Genomic DNA, 12,059 nt, shown 5'->3' on the forward strand with positions numbered 1-12,059 from the left:
AATCAAGGCATCTTTGGAGACTTTTATTGTTTAAAACCTAAAAAACAAGGCAAGAACTGCAGTGCAAAATGAAGCCAACAAGTTGAGTAATCTGGTGACTGTCACTTATCTAAGGGGTTCTTCTATGCCTTGCTCGGTGCAAAAACACTCAAATCTGGGGCCGGCCTGTGCCGCGCAGAGCAGACAGGACCTGACTGATGTTCATTGCTGCCAGGGAGGGCCCCTAGGGGTGGGCAGAGAAGGTGGCAGCCCAGGGATGTTGTTTTGGGTGCCCACAGCTCACCCCTCTCACTCCTTCTCCTGGAGGCTCTCGGACAGCTGCACGGAGGGCGAGTTGCTCACACAGTGGCGAAGCGGCGATGGCATTCAGTCTCTGGAGGCGGCAATGCGGTCCACCTGCAAAAAGGACAGGCAGCCATGAAAAGAACAGCTCTTTGAGCAGAGAGATGCGGCCGCGCTTCGACACCGGCTGTGGGAAGGAGTGCCGATCTGGCACCCAGGAACGGGGACACTGCCGCAGACAGCCGGTGGTTCAGCCCTGTCAGCCGCAGAAAATGTAGGGTGGGGGTTGAAAAACCCCGGAGAGAGGGGTATCTGCTTTCTGCGGTGTTAATTCTGGGTTTAAACAAAGGAGGACTTTGTGCACGCAGGATAACCATCCAGACTCGATGGGATTACTCACTGTAATTGTGATACTACAGGAAAACTCAGCACGATGAGGGGGTTAATCCTTGCTCTCAGGGGACGTGTGACGTAGTGTAGCTCTGCTTCTCTTTCTTGCCTATCTTTTAACGACTACAGAGGCTAATGCCACCTCCTCTGCACCTTTGGGACCGTGGTGGAAGTTTGCAAATAGCTGTGCAGCCCTAAGGGGAAGTCGGGTGTTTGTGAATCAGAGATTGTATTTTTGGGACACTGAGATGCAGTTACTGGGCAGAAACACTCAGGGCAGGCTGGAAACTGGGTCATTAGCTGCAAGTCCAGCACTGAAACTGGTCTGGTCTTGGCTGGTGTTTCTCCGTGAAGCAACCTTGCACTGGGACTTTGGTACAGCTGTGGCTCTGAAGGGACCAAGAGTGTGGGGCACGAACCCCCAAACTCCTTTGAGTTGGGTACTGACAGCACAATTAGCAGTGTCAGCTACAGGTTCTGTGCCAGGGCAAGTGCTGCTGTGAAACTGCCTGTGGGTCACGCAGGACCCCTCACTATGGACTTTTCTACCTGTTTCCATTCTGGGAAGCAGCATCCGCCCAAGACTACATGGTCTTAGGAGCAGCTGTAGTTCTTCCTCTTATTTTTTCCAGCTATAGAATAATGGCAGATATTCCCCTTTGGAACAGGACTGTATATAGCGCTTTCCATAGTCACTGGAACAAGCAGAAAATGTCAAAGACCACAGCATTCCCAGGCTGGTGATCCCTTGTCCCAACTGAATGTTTCACTGCTTGTTCCTACTGATGAGAAAAGTGTTTCTTAGCTGATGTTTCCACGGTGTTAAAGCCCAAGTCTCACTGCAGTTCTCTTTTTTTCCTATGCTAATATCAACCACCCACATCTCCTCAAGAACAGCTTTTCTCAGAGCTGTGACCAGTGTACCTCCAGTTATCCACAACCCCCTGGCTGCTGGCCTGCTACAAACCAGCTGGTGCATTAAATTGAAGACAGCTACAAATAAATTACTTGCTTTATTGCTTTTCCATGTAGGCATTGGCCACCATACCCCTTGGACACGTGGTAACCCGAACAGGAGGGGTAAAGTGATGAGGTACAGAACACTTCTTAGCTTAAAATGTGCCACATCTCTCTGCAACGGGTTTAGGAGCAGGTTTGAGCTCTCGCTTTGTCTCGCCTGCTCACCAGGAGCCGTGCCTTCCTTTCGGTGGCACCTTACACGGCACAAAGTGGCATCTAGTGACTGACTAATAACCTTTCAATCTAAATTAGGAGGGGAAAGGACAGGTGTCCTTTTCTGGATCCAGCAGTGCCTGGGGGAGAGACAGTTGCCCCCAGGCCTCTGCCTCCTTCCCCTTTCAGGAGGTGACTGTCCTGCGGCTTCACCCAGGTGAGACCCAGCCTGCAGGCGCTCCCTGAACCCACTCCTGCCCCCTCTCAGCTAGGCTAGGAAAGCCCGGGATGACACTTGGGATGGTGACAATCCCCTTGAAGGGGATGATGGCTTCAGTCCCTGCTGATCCCTACCCCAACTCCTGTGTCCATACAGCCCCACAGCAAAAATTCCTTCCCAACCCCAGCCGCTCTGATGGCAAGCAGGCGCCTTTCTGGGTTAGCTCATGTCGGCCTCAAGACCCACTTGCTCCTTGCCTTACTTGGATGTGGTCCCGCAGGGACAGTCCTCGAGGCAATTAATTCATCCTACGTTTTAAGCCCTGTCGTGAGCCCTTCCTGAAGGCTGTCTGCCAGTTATGCTAAGGGAGGTGACGTGGCTGTTCTGTAGGCTCAAGCCCGACCTATGGAGAGGAGGGGGATGAGGACTGCCGGTCTCCTTTAGCAACACGATCAGCGAGGGGGGTAAAACACATTCACCGGGTCACTGAAACCTGTGACTCCTGGCGGTGTGGTTCTGTTGGAGTTTTTCCTGTGTGCGTAATTCCCAGCTTTGTGGCACTCTGAAATCCCCGCTACATTCCACCCAGTGATAGCTGACAGCACAGGCTGGATATTGCATTACCAGGGAGGTCGCCCTCTGAACGTGAACGTCCTGTCTTGGCATGGGGCATGTGTGTCTTGAGTTTTCCCAGGGTGGACAAGTTGGGGCTATTTGGATAGAAGAGATTTTTAATTTTCAGCAGTGTTTCTGGCCAGGCTTAGAGAAGCATGCCTTCCTGAGGACAGGAGATGCCGCAAAAAAATGCGAGAAGGAATGTGAGTCCCTGCCACAGTTGACAGCAGAGCAGTCCAGCTGGTGACCGCAGGGGCCATTCTGTCTGTTCTGGTAGTGCTCTTGCACTGGTATCATGGTGGGGCTGCAAGTGCTGGGGAGGAGGTTTTGTAGCTCAAGCTGGTTTTTCCCAGTGCAGGTGTGTCAGTAGCCATACCCCGATCGCCCTGTTGGGTGACTTTAGTTATGAAACCAAACTTGGCACATCCTTGGCATTTGCCAATGCGTCATGAGTCATCCTGTGCAGGAAGACAGTGTCTCGCCCAGTACTGGGTGCTAGAAAGCACCCGCTTGTGAGCTTGGGGAAGGCTTGTTCAAGTGGCAACTGGTGTCAGAAGCAGGAGAGGCAGCGTCTCCTTTCTCCTTCCTAGCAATGACTCACTGGTGCATGTGGTGCCACTGAAGTGGAGAGGCTGCTGGAGCGTGCCATCCTCTGCGAGCACTCTTCTGTCCCATGCCCTGCTCTGCTGGGGATGCAGAGATCTGTTGAGACGGAGCTGGCATCCCCTGCCCCTGGATACGCGCTCTCCTCTAGTGTAGGTTAATTCTGGGCACAGATGGAAATGAGAGGAGCAGGGAGGTTTTAGCTGCATCCCATGCAGATTTGTTGATTGTTCCCTTTAGCAGGAGCTGCAGCATCGTTTTGGTACAGCCGAGGTGTGGGGTTTGCCTGTGCAGGGTAATTTTCTCCTTAATAAGGTCTTTGGGCGTCCTCTTACCGCTCAGAATGAGCTGGCCAGGCCCGCCGCGCTGCCACCCGTCCTGCGTATGGTCCGCATGTACCTCCCGATGCACGGGAGCCCTTGGGAGCCTAATTAGCTCTTAGCTCTGAGCTGTGGTGGTATTGTGAACGTCTCTAGCGCGTCTGGGCTCACCGCCGCCTTTTGGATCCCGTGTTAAAGTAATGCTGCTGCTCGCTGTCCAGACACAGGCTAGCAGCTTATTTGTTTAAACTTGTTTCCATAGGAATTTGTAAGGACCATGGGAACATATTTTATTTGACCTAAACAATAAAGAATGAGACTGAGGAGGGGGGAAGGAGTCCCGTCACGTCTGATTTGTGGGTCTGATTTTTCTCTTAGGCTGGGTAACCTCTTCAACACTGAATGGACCATCTTGGCCAGTCAGCTTGCTTTTTTTCTTCTCCTTTGTTTTTTTTTTTTTTTTTTTTCAAATGCCCGCAGTGTACTCCAATTCAGCTGCATGGAAATAGGTCAGAAATAGCCTCTTTTTAAGCACAGGGGGCAACTTTTGGGTCAGGCTTGCAGTAGTTCAGAAACCCTGCTTTTATGTCTGGGCTGAAGCTGAAGAAGCTGGATTGTCCAAGTGCATGCACCGGCTGTGCCTCTGATGGTAGGGAATGATCTCGCCGCCTCTGCAGTCTCTCCCTCTCTGTGTTTGACTGTGCCACTAAAGCAGCACCTCATGCTGCTTTGGGAAAGGACAGCGATGCTCTCCTGTCCGATAAATGAAACGCATCAGGCTGTGCAGAGCGACGTGGGCTCCTTGGGGTGCTGTTAGTCCTCTGATGGGAAGGTTGGGGTGGCCTCAGGGGCAGCGTGGGCAGAGATTGCACAGGGAGTTGTAGCCGAGACGGGAGATGAAGCCGAGCTGTTGCAGTGTGTTGCTTGTTGGACCTTCCAAGCTGTGGGAGCTGGAAATGTGGTGAGTCAGAAATAGATGTGATAGCAGCAAGGAGATGCTGGAAGAGCATCAGAGGGTGTGTGGGCAACAGGGAAGGCAGCTTCTCAACAGTTGAACTGGCCAGGATGCTCCACTGAGATGAATTTCCATCCCCATACCGTGTTTTTTAATGTTTCCCAGCAAGGCCGGTCAGCTGTCACTAAAGTGAAGGCCCATAAATCCTCCTCGTTAATGCCCTGAATGCTGAGGGGTGCTGCTATGGCTCTGCACGGAGATGCTGTGGGGCTGGCGAAACCACCAGGAGCTCAGGACCCACAAGCTCAGTAGGTTGGGCTGTCCATTCAGTACCGGTGTACCCCCGCAATGCTCTGTGCTCTGTAATGCTGGTCTCTCTACAAAGGAGGGTAGTTCATTCACTTTGCGTACCTTCACACCACCGCGATGACTGGCTGCCTGCTTTCTTAGGGGAAAAAAATTAGAAAACAGCTTTTACGTCTTTCTAAGGTGGCGTAAGGAACAGTCGCTTTTCTCAAACCAAGAAGGGCGGTCTACGGACACCAGCTGGCCCTGCGCCGCGGGTCAGGCTCATGGATAAGAACAGCCCTGCTGCTCCTCAGCATTGCTATGAAATAGTACCCTGGTAACTGGGAGTCCATTTTACAGGCAAAATATCCCCTCCTTGTTCTGCCGGTGTCCAGAAAAGGTGTTGCTATGTACCACTTTCTTTCCAAACTTGTTTGTGTCCAAAAGGGATCTGGGGCAAGACTTGCCCAGAGCATTCCCTGCAGACTGGTGCTTCCCCAGCAGGCATCTTACAGTGACCTGAGAACTAACTGGCTTTTTTGGGGGGGGGGGGGGGCGGGTGGCATTTCTCTAGTCCCAGGCGTACGTGGGCATTTTCTGTGCAGGCAGTTATTGTCGGGGGCTACAGGTGTGCTCTGCAGTGGTGCAAAACAGTTTAGCAGAGAGAAAGAGAATATGGTGTTGAATAAACACCATTCCCAGGGTCTTGGCTATGCACAGTTCTTCTGCAAGCAAGGGTGAGCGCTGCTTTAGAGCAGAAAAGGTAAATATAGGTAAATTAAAGAAACTTGCATGAGCGTGTACAGTGAGCAGCTTGAGGCTCAGCACTGGAGCTGTGCTGAACGCCCACACGCGGTGGAAGCACTCGAAGGGTGAATGTCAGGAAGCAGGTTGCTCTAGAGGAGCCTGGGAGCGCTTTGGAGCAGACAATCTAGTCTAATTTATTCAAACCAAATGCTTATGCCCTTCTGTAAGTCTCACTCAGCTTCTGGGAGCTTATTTATCTTCAAATGTCATATTGCATGAGGCCAACTCTAGGCAGGATTGAAGAGTTTCTGTGCAAAGGGCCAGCAGGTCCTTTACATCTTACTGCTTTTAGGAGATGGCTTTCTTGCAGCCAGAGCTCCGGACCAACTTGCTGAGGACCCTGGATGTGTCCGTTTGCATTTGTCTTCTTACTGCCGTTTTTGTTCGCTTAGATTAAATGCGCTGTAGTGTGTGGTTAGGTGGTCCAGATGGAGAAACGAGCAAATGCGAACCCTGGCAGCATCTCGTGGTTACCTGTTAGCGCACAGCTCCCTCGCTCTCCACAGTACAGCACTTGGAATGTATTAAAGAACGGGGGGTCCCCTGTCCTCTCCCTGGTGTGACTGGAAATGCAGACAGCCCCGTGACAGCAGCTGACGAGAATCTCGACTGCTTTGCGGTGGTGCAGCCCTGGAGTAATTTTGGGAAGATTCTGCACACAGTGGCTTTCAGATACTAAGGACGTACATGCGTTGTTTCAAGGCAATAAGCCTTAAAAGTACCCTTGTGACCTTTTAATACTGGTACTGTAGAGGAAAGCGTCATGGTTTAACCCCAGCCGGCAGCTAAAGCCATGCAGCCGCTCGCTCACCCCCCACAGCTGTGATGGGGGAAGGAATCAGAAGAGTAAAAAACTCGTGGGTTGAGATAAAGACAGTTTAATAGGTAGAGCAAAGCCGTGCACGCAAGCGAAGCAAAACCAGGAACTCATTCCCTGCTCCCCATGGGCGGGCGGGTGTTCAGCTGCCTCCGGGACAGCCGGGCTCCGTAACACTCACTCGGGAATACACACACTGTAACTCCAAACCTCCCCCATTCCTTCTTCCCCACCTTTATATACAGAGCATGACGTCGTATTGCGCAGAATATCCCTTTGGTCAGTTGGGGTCAGCTGTGTCCCCTCCCAACTCCTTGTGCCCCCCAGCCCTCGCTGGTGGGGTGGTGTAAGGAGCAGAAAAGGCCTTGAGAGCTCAGCAACAACTACCACAACCAGTGCGCTGTCACACCATTCCCAAACCCCAGCACTATGTCCGCTGCTGGCAAAGGTAACTCCCTCCCAGCTGAAACCACGACAGAAAGGTACTGGTGAGAAGAGCAAGTCCAAGCTGCTCACTTTAGCTAGGAAAATAGATGATCATGTTTGATGTTCTTCCCCTGCAGAGGTGAAGGTCCCTGAGGAAATTAATCCATGAATGGCTCCGACTGGAGGAGGGGGGGGGAATTTCAGACAGTCTTTTGTCATTGTGCGTTTTGCTTACAAATTTGTCCAGGCATTTTTTAGACATGAGCAATCTCCAAGCCCCCAGCTGCTGTCTTACAAGAACGTGCACTTCATTGTGCTGCCTCAGCATCTGTCGTAGCCCTCCAGCGCTGGGTTTGCAAAGCCGCCTGATGTTACCCAAAAAGGTTTCGTTCTTGAAAAAGAAAGCATAAGCTTTGAAAGTTGTGGAATGTGTGTGATGTTCACTAAGCACAGGTCATGTATGGGCTGTGCTGACTGCGATTTTGTCTGGCCTGGTGACAGAAAAGAGGTAGTTAAATGAGAGTTAAGGTAGAGAAGGTAACACTGAGTGTTCTGCCTTAGGGGTATTTTATGGGCTTTCTTCTTGGTTAGTGGCTAAATCATGGTTAGGAAAAGGCAGTTGAAATATATTCTATCATCTCAGACATGAAAAAAAGCCTGCCCGGTCAGGAGAGAGGCGAGTTAAGCCCGGTGTTCTTCTTTGTACATACTGCCCTTCACTTTCACAGGGGTTACTATTCTTATATGGATTTAACTAAAGACCAGTGATTCCGTTTGTTTAATGTAGGGCACTTGATTTTATTCAAAGGGTGAGATACAAAAAGGTAAGCAAAAAGACAAAACCCAAATTGTAAAACACTACAGACAAAAGTAAGACATCTTCTGCATACAGCACACACCAGGAAACGAGATACAGACTGGTCCCCACAAACCAAGCCAGCTGGGTATGTACAGGCAGAGGCAAATAGATCTAGAAGGGAAGAAATGGTGGTATTTGCCACTTCAAATGTCTATTTACATAAACGGAATTGAAGGCAAATAGTTTTCTTTCCTTTCATCCAAACCAAATGCTTCTTTGTTTCTTCTTCCTGTTTCTGATGTAGCGGAGGGACTCCGTGCTTTGAGGCGAGTTTGGTACATTCAGGTGGGATCTAAAATTAGCCACAGCTAAACACTGACGTGCGACTTCAAGCGCCAAATTTCAATCCCTCCCTCCGTCAGACACGCTGCTGCCAGGCACCTACTTGTGGTGTCAAGGACGGCTAGTGACAGCTAGAGAGAACAGCCGAATTTTGCACTAACGTGGTGGTCTTCCTTACGCCTTTAAATATTTCAGTCTGCAGCTTAACCAAACCTACTGCGTCCCGCTAGTCTTAAAGCTCCTAACTGAGCGCGATTACACCGCGTGTCGTATCCACGAGCTCCCTCCTGCCCGGCTCGGAAACGGTCTGCGTGAACTCTCCAGCTCCTGCAGCGCAGAGGGGCTGAGACTTCACAAACACGGGCGTCAGGGCAGCCGTCTGGCTCGAGGGGCGTCCCCGCGTTAGTGGTACGTAATGACCTTCCGGTCAGTAAGCCCACGCTAAAGAGGAGATGAGGGCATTGGCTGTGTCATTGTTGCCCCTTCCAAGGACACGGCTACCCGGATGCCGGTTTGGGCCTGTTACAAGAACATGCGCGCAGACAGTGCTGACAAATTCAGGACAGAACTGTCTGTAGCCGTTCTTCAGCAGAGCCAGGAGGGAAACCCTTTCTGACAGCAGTATATTCCATATGCGACTTTATTTCCTCTAGTGTGTCGAATAACCTCACCAGCGGAGCGGACTTTGTCTGAGATCTGTTAGGCAGAAACACCGTGTGCTGAGCCTCAAGTTCTCTGGTCTTTGGTAATTAAAAAACCCTAAGACCTACGGGCTTGTGCTTCCCTTTAAGCCTCTGTAGACACAGATGAGGAAAACAGTGAAATCAAAATAAATTCTGACAAAAGGACACAGTGAGAGGCAGCTGCTGTTCCAAATGGCAAAGGCCTTGAGCTGTATTTACCTGTGGCTCAATTTTAGTGACGGGGCTACCGAAATTTTCAACACCTCAATTAGGAAGGAGGGAATTTTACTGGCTCAGTAAGCAAAACATTCATGTTGGAGAGCAGAAGACTGACTGGCTGTTAATAAATATCACGAGACATTCTAAAAGTTTTCTAGGGAAAAGTGAAACATCTCTTCATCAAAATGCAACACGTCTAGACAAACTGAGGTAAGGAAAGCGAAGAAGAGTCCTTTATACATTCTCACTTCACACAGGCATGGCAATTAACAACAGTGAGATGCGTAACGGATTCCCGACCATGCTCATCAGAGAAATTCTTCATAGCAAGTGTGCTCCACAGCGTTCTTTGATATTAAGCATTACAACATCCGACAGCCCAGTTGCAAGTAGCGACTAAACCTCTGTTTTGGCAGGCAGTGTTACACACTTCAGGCAGTTTGCTGGCAACTTGCGGAACGCGGGGGGCGACTACTACCTTTACTTCTGACAAAGGAACAATCTGTCATGAGTTTTAATGCCTTAAATTACAAAGAATAAGGATTTGTCTATCACAGCATAAAACCAAATAGCTCAGCAACATCTGTACAGTTACACCCGCCACCAGAGTGTCAGACTTACATTTCTCACTCAGACTCCTGTTCTTTGGTCCTCTTTGTATACAACTTTCATAAATATTTAACAGCCTGCGTTATCGAACTTCTACTGAACAGCAACTTGGAATAGGGATGTCTACATCCCCTTCGCTAGGAGGCTCGGGAAGCTAGCGGACAATCACCTCTACAAGGCTGGGTGAAAGCAATGCTTGCTGCTCTTCTTCGAGTGGAAGAGGAGAAAAAGGTGTTATATTAATTCTCTTGGAGGGTCTTTACACCTTAGATCCCACGCTAACGGGAACATAGGAGGGGATACTGCCAGTCCTTGGGCTGGGGGGGTGCAGGGGGGGATGCCTGCTGCGGTTCCAGCCCCCACGGGAGAAGCATGCACAGTTCCTCTTCTCTTAAGCGAGCCGAGTGGGAGGAGGAGGGAGAGGAACTGTCTTCAACTTGTTAGCATTGAACGTGCGTTGGTTTTTTTCTTAAGGACAAGTATCGTCTTCAAAGGAAGCAGGGAAGTCTACTGGTCATGTTTCGGCAGAGGTGTGTACCTGTTACGAGTCAGCGCCTTGTAAGCAAATGGTGTATAAGTAAAATGCAATATTTGCTACTTTGTTCTTAACCAGACACTGGCAGCACAATGCGCTCATAAATTAATAGTCCGAATACAATGTATTAATAAACATACATATATAGGTTTTGAGAAGCTGTTTCCAGGCTCGCAGCATTTCATTCTCATAATAAAACTAAGCCTTGAGCTGATACGGAATTGAAGTTAAATAGTTACTGTGGTTTTATATAAAGTAGAATTGCTGCAAACACAGTCTTTGGAAACACCTCGGTCGGAGCAGTTATCTTCCACTGTCCGAGTCGGGCTGGATTACTGCTGCTTAGCAACAGTTGTCCTGTGCAAGGAGAGCCGGGTTTTCAAGGGTAGGGCACCGTCCCCGGGCACCGCATTTGGTAAAGCGTTTCTTTGGGGGCAGTAAGTGGCCTGGAATATTCACCAGCACTTGGCAAGCATTGCTTTAGGCCTTGTCATGTGGTTTTCTTTTTATGGTGCATGTGCAAAGCAAATTCAAAACCCATCAAGCTGGTAGGAAAGTCACCTTTTTGCATTAGGAACTACATAGCTAACTGCCCTTCAACGACTTTGGAAAAAGTCAGTGTTAAGTCTCGAAGGCGTATTTTCTGTGTAATTTCTGATTCTCTGCAAGCTTGTTAGAAAACTATTACCAAGTTATCTATTTCTGTTGTGTCTATCGAGCCTTTTGTATCCCCTCCAATTTTAAACCAGCTGAATTTGACACAAGTCACATACAAACTGCTCCTAAACAAACCGGGACCGATGCTTTCATTAAGGGACTTTGGCGAATGTAGTACGCCTCAGAAAGGGACCTTTAGTGCCGTCTCTGCGGAGAGATTAAAGGTAAAAACTTCCGTCTACGCGTTCAGACTAGTAAGTGACCTGCAGCAGCATAAGGCTGGTTCCTTCAGATGTGTTTAGAGTGCCACAGTGCTCAGTTCAAGGGGCAAAATCCTCAACACAGGAAGACTTCTACTTGTTTAAAAACCCCACAACAGCAATGACAAAACACCAGCACAAACTGAGCACTGTTGGCATTCCTCTCTCTTTCCCCGCTTTGGTAAGCGTCCGTCCCGAGTCAGGCACTGCTTCCACCGACACTCGGAGGCGTTGAGTTCCACTGTCTTCACGGCCACAACTACAGGCACACGCCGGCGTGACACAGCGCCTTGCGGCCCACCGAGTCTGCGAGATTGTCCCTTGCTAGGTATTTGGCATAGATAAAATCCCTCTGAAGCGACATTATTTTCTTAGCACATTTACCACGTGCTTAAAATTTAGGAGGTTGTGACAGGTCAGTTGAATTCCCTTTTGTACATGAGGCAGCAATTGACCCCAAATGCTTGTTTACAGTTTCATTCACTGTTAAAATATCTGCACAAGCATGCCCAGTAACAGCTCTTGTTCCAGTTGTGTATTCTGGTATCCTGCTTCGCTGCCTGAGAGCATGACAGGTAATTCATTCAATGGTTTCTCATCAACAATTGGAATGAGCCACACTGGATAAGAAACAATGACATTATCTTAAAGTAAAGTGGAGGGCCCCTTACCTAGAGGACTCAGTAATCTTTAAAGAAAACCATTTAATATCTTTCATGGAAGTCTATTGTTCAAAAAACCCCAAAGCTATTGACATAGCATGTGGAATCAATTTGACAATCACTAATGTAATGGAATTACGGTGATCTTATACACAAACAATGATTTACCAAAATAAGATTTACCTAGGGGACTTTAAAATCAAGTTATTTTGGTACCAAAAAAAGTCTTTCATTTAATTCCCCTTTGCCCCTATGATTCAGATGATCTTTCACTCTACAGTTACGGCCTTGGCCAGATTTCTTGGAAAATCAACCTGCAGAGAGGGAGGAGAAAGAACACGCTTGTGAGTATTTACACACTTTCTTTCTTTGTGTATAACTTTGTAATGTGTGGAGC

General features: G+C 49.1%; 1 protein-coding gene across 1 annotated transcript in view; it reads right to left on the reverse strand.

The window, feature by feature from the left end:
- Positions 1-300: 300 nt before the first annotated feature.
- GFPT1 (glutamine--fructose-6-phosphate transaminase 1) overlaps positions 301-12,059 on the reverse strand; it is a gene marked incomplete at its 5' end in the record, with an annotated part of 46,104 nt that continues 34,345 nt past the window's right edge. Inside the window, one exon of the mRNA XM_082495855.1 lies at positions 301-396. Within this exon, the coding sequence (XP_082351981.1) occupies positions 367-396 (30 nt within the window). The 3' untranslated portion in view covers positions 301-366. The remainder of the gene's footprint in view (positions 397-12,059) is intronic.

The sequence above is a fragment of the Vanellus vanellus genome (genome assembly GCF_965231255.1).
Source record: "Vanellus vanellus genome assembly, chromosome: 26".
Classification (NCBI taxonomy): Eukaryota; Metazoa; Chordata; class Aves; order Charadriiformes; family Charadriidae; genus Vanellus; species Vanellus vanellus.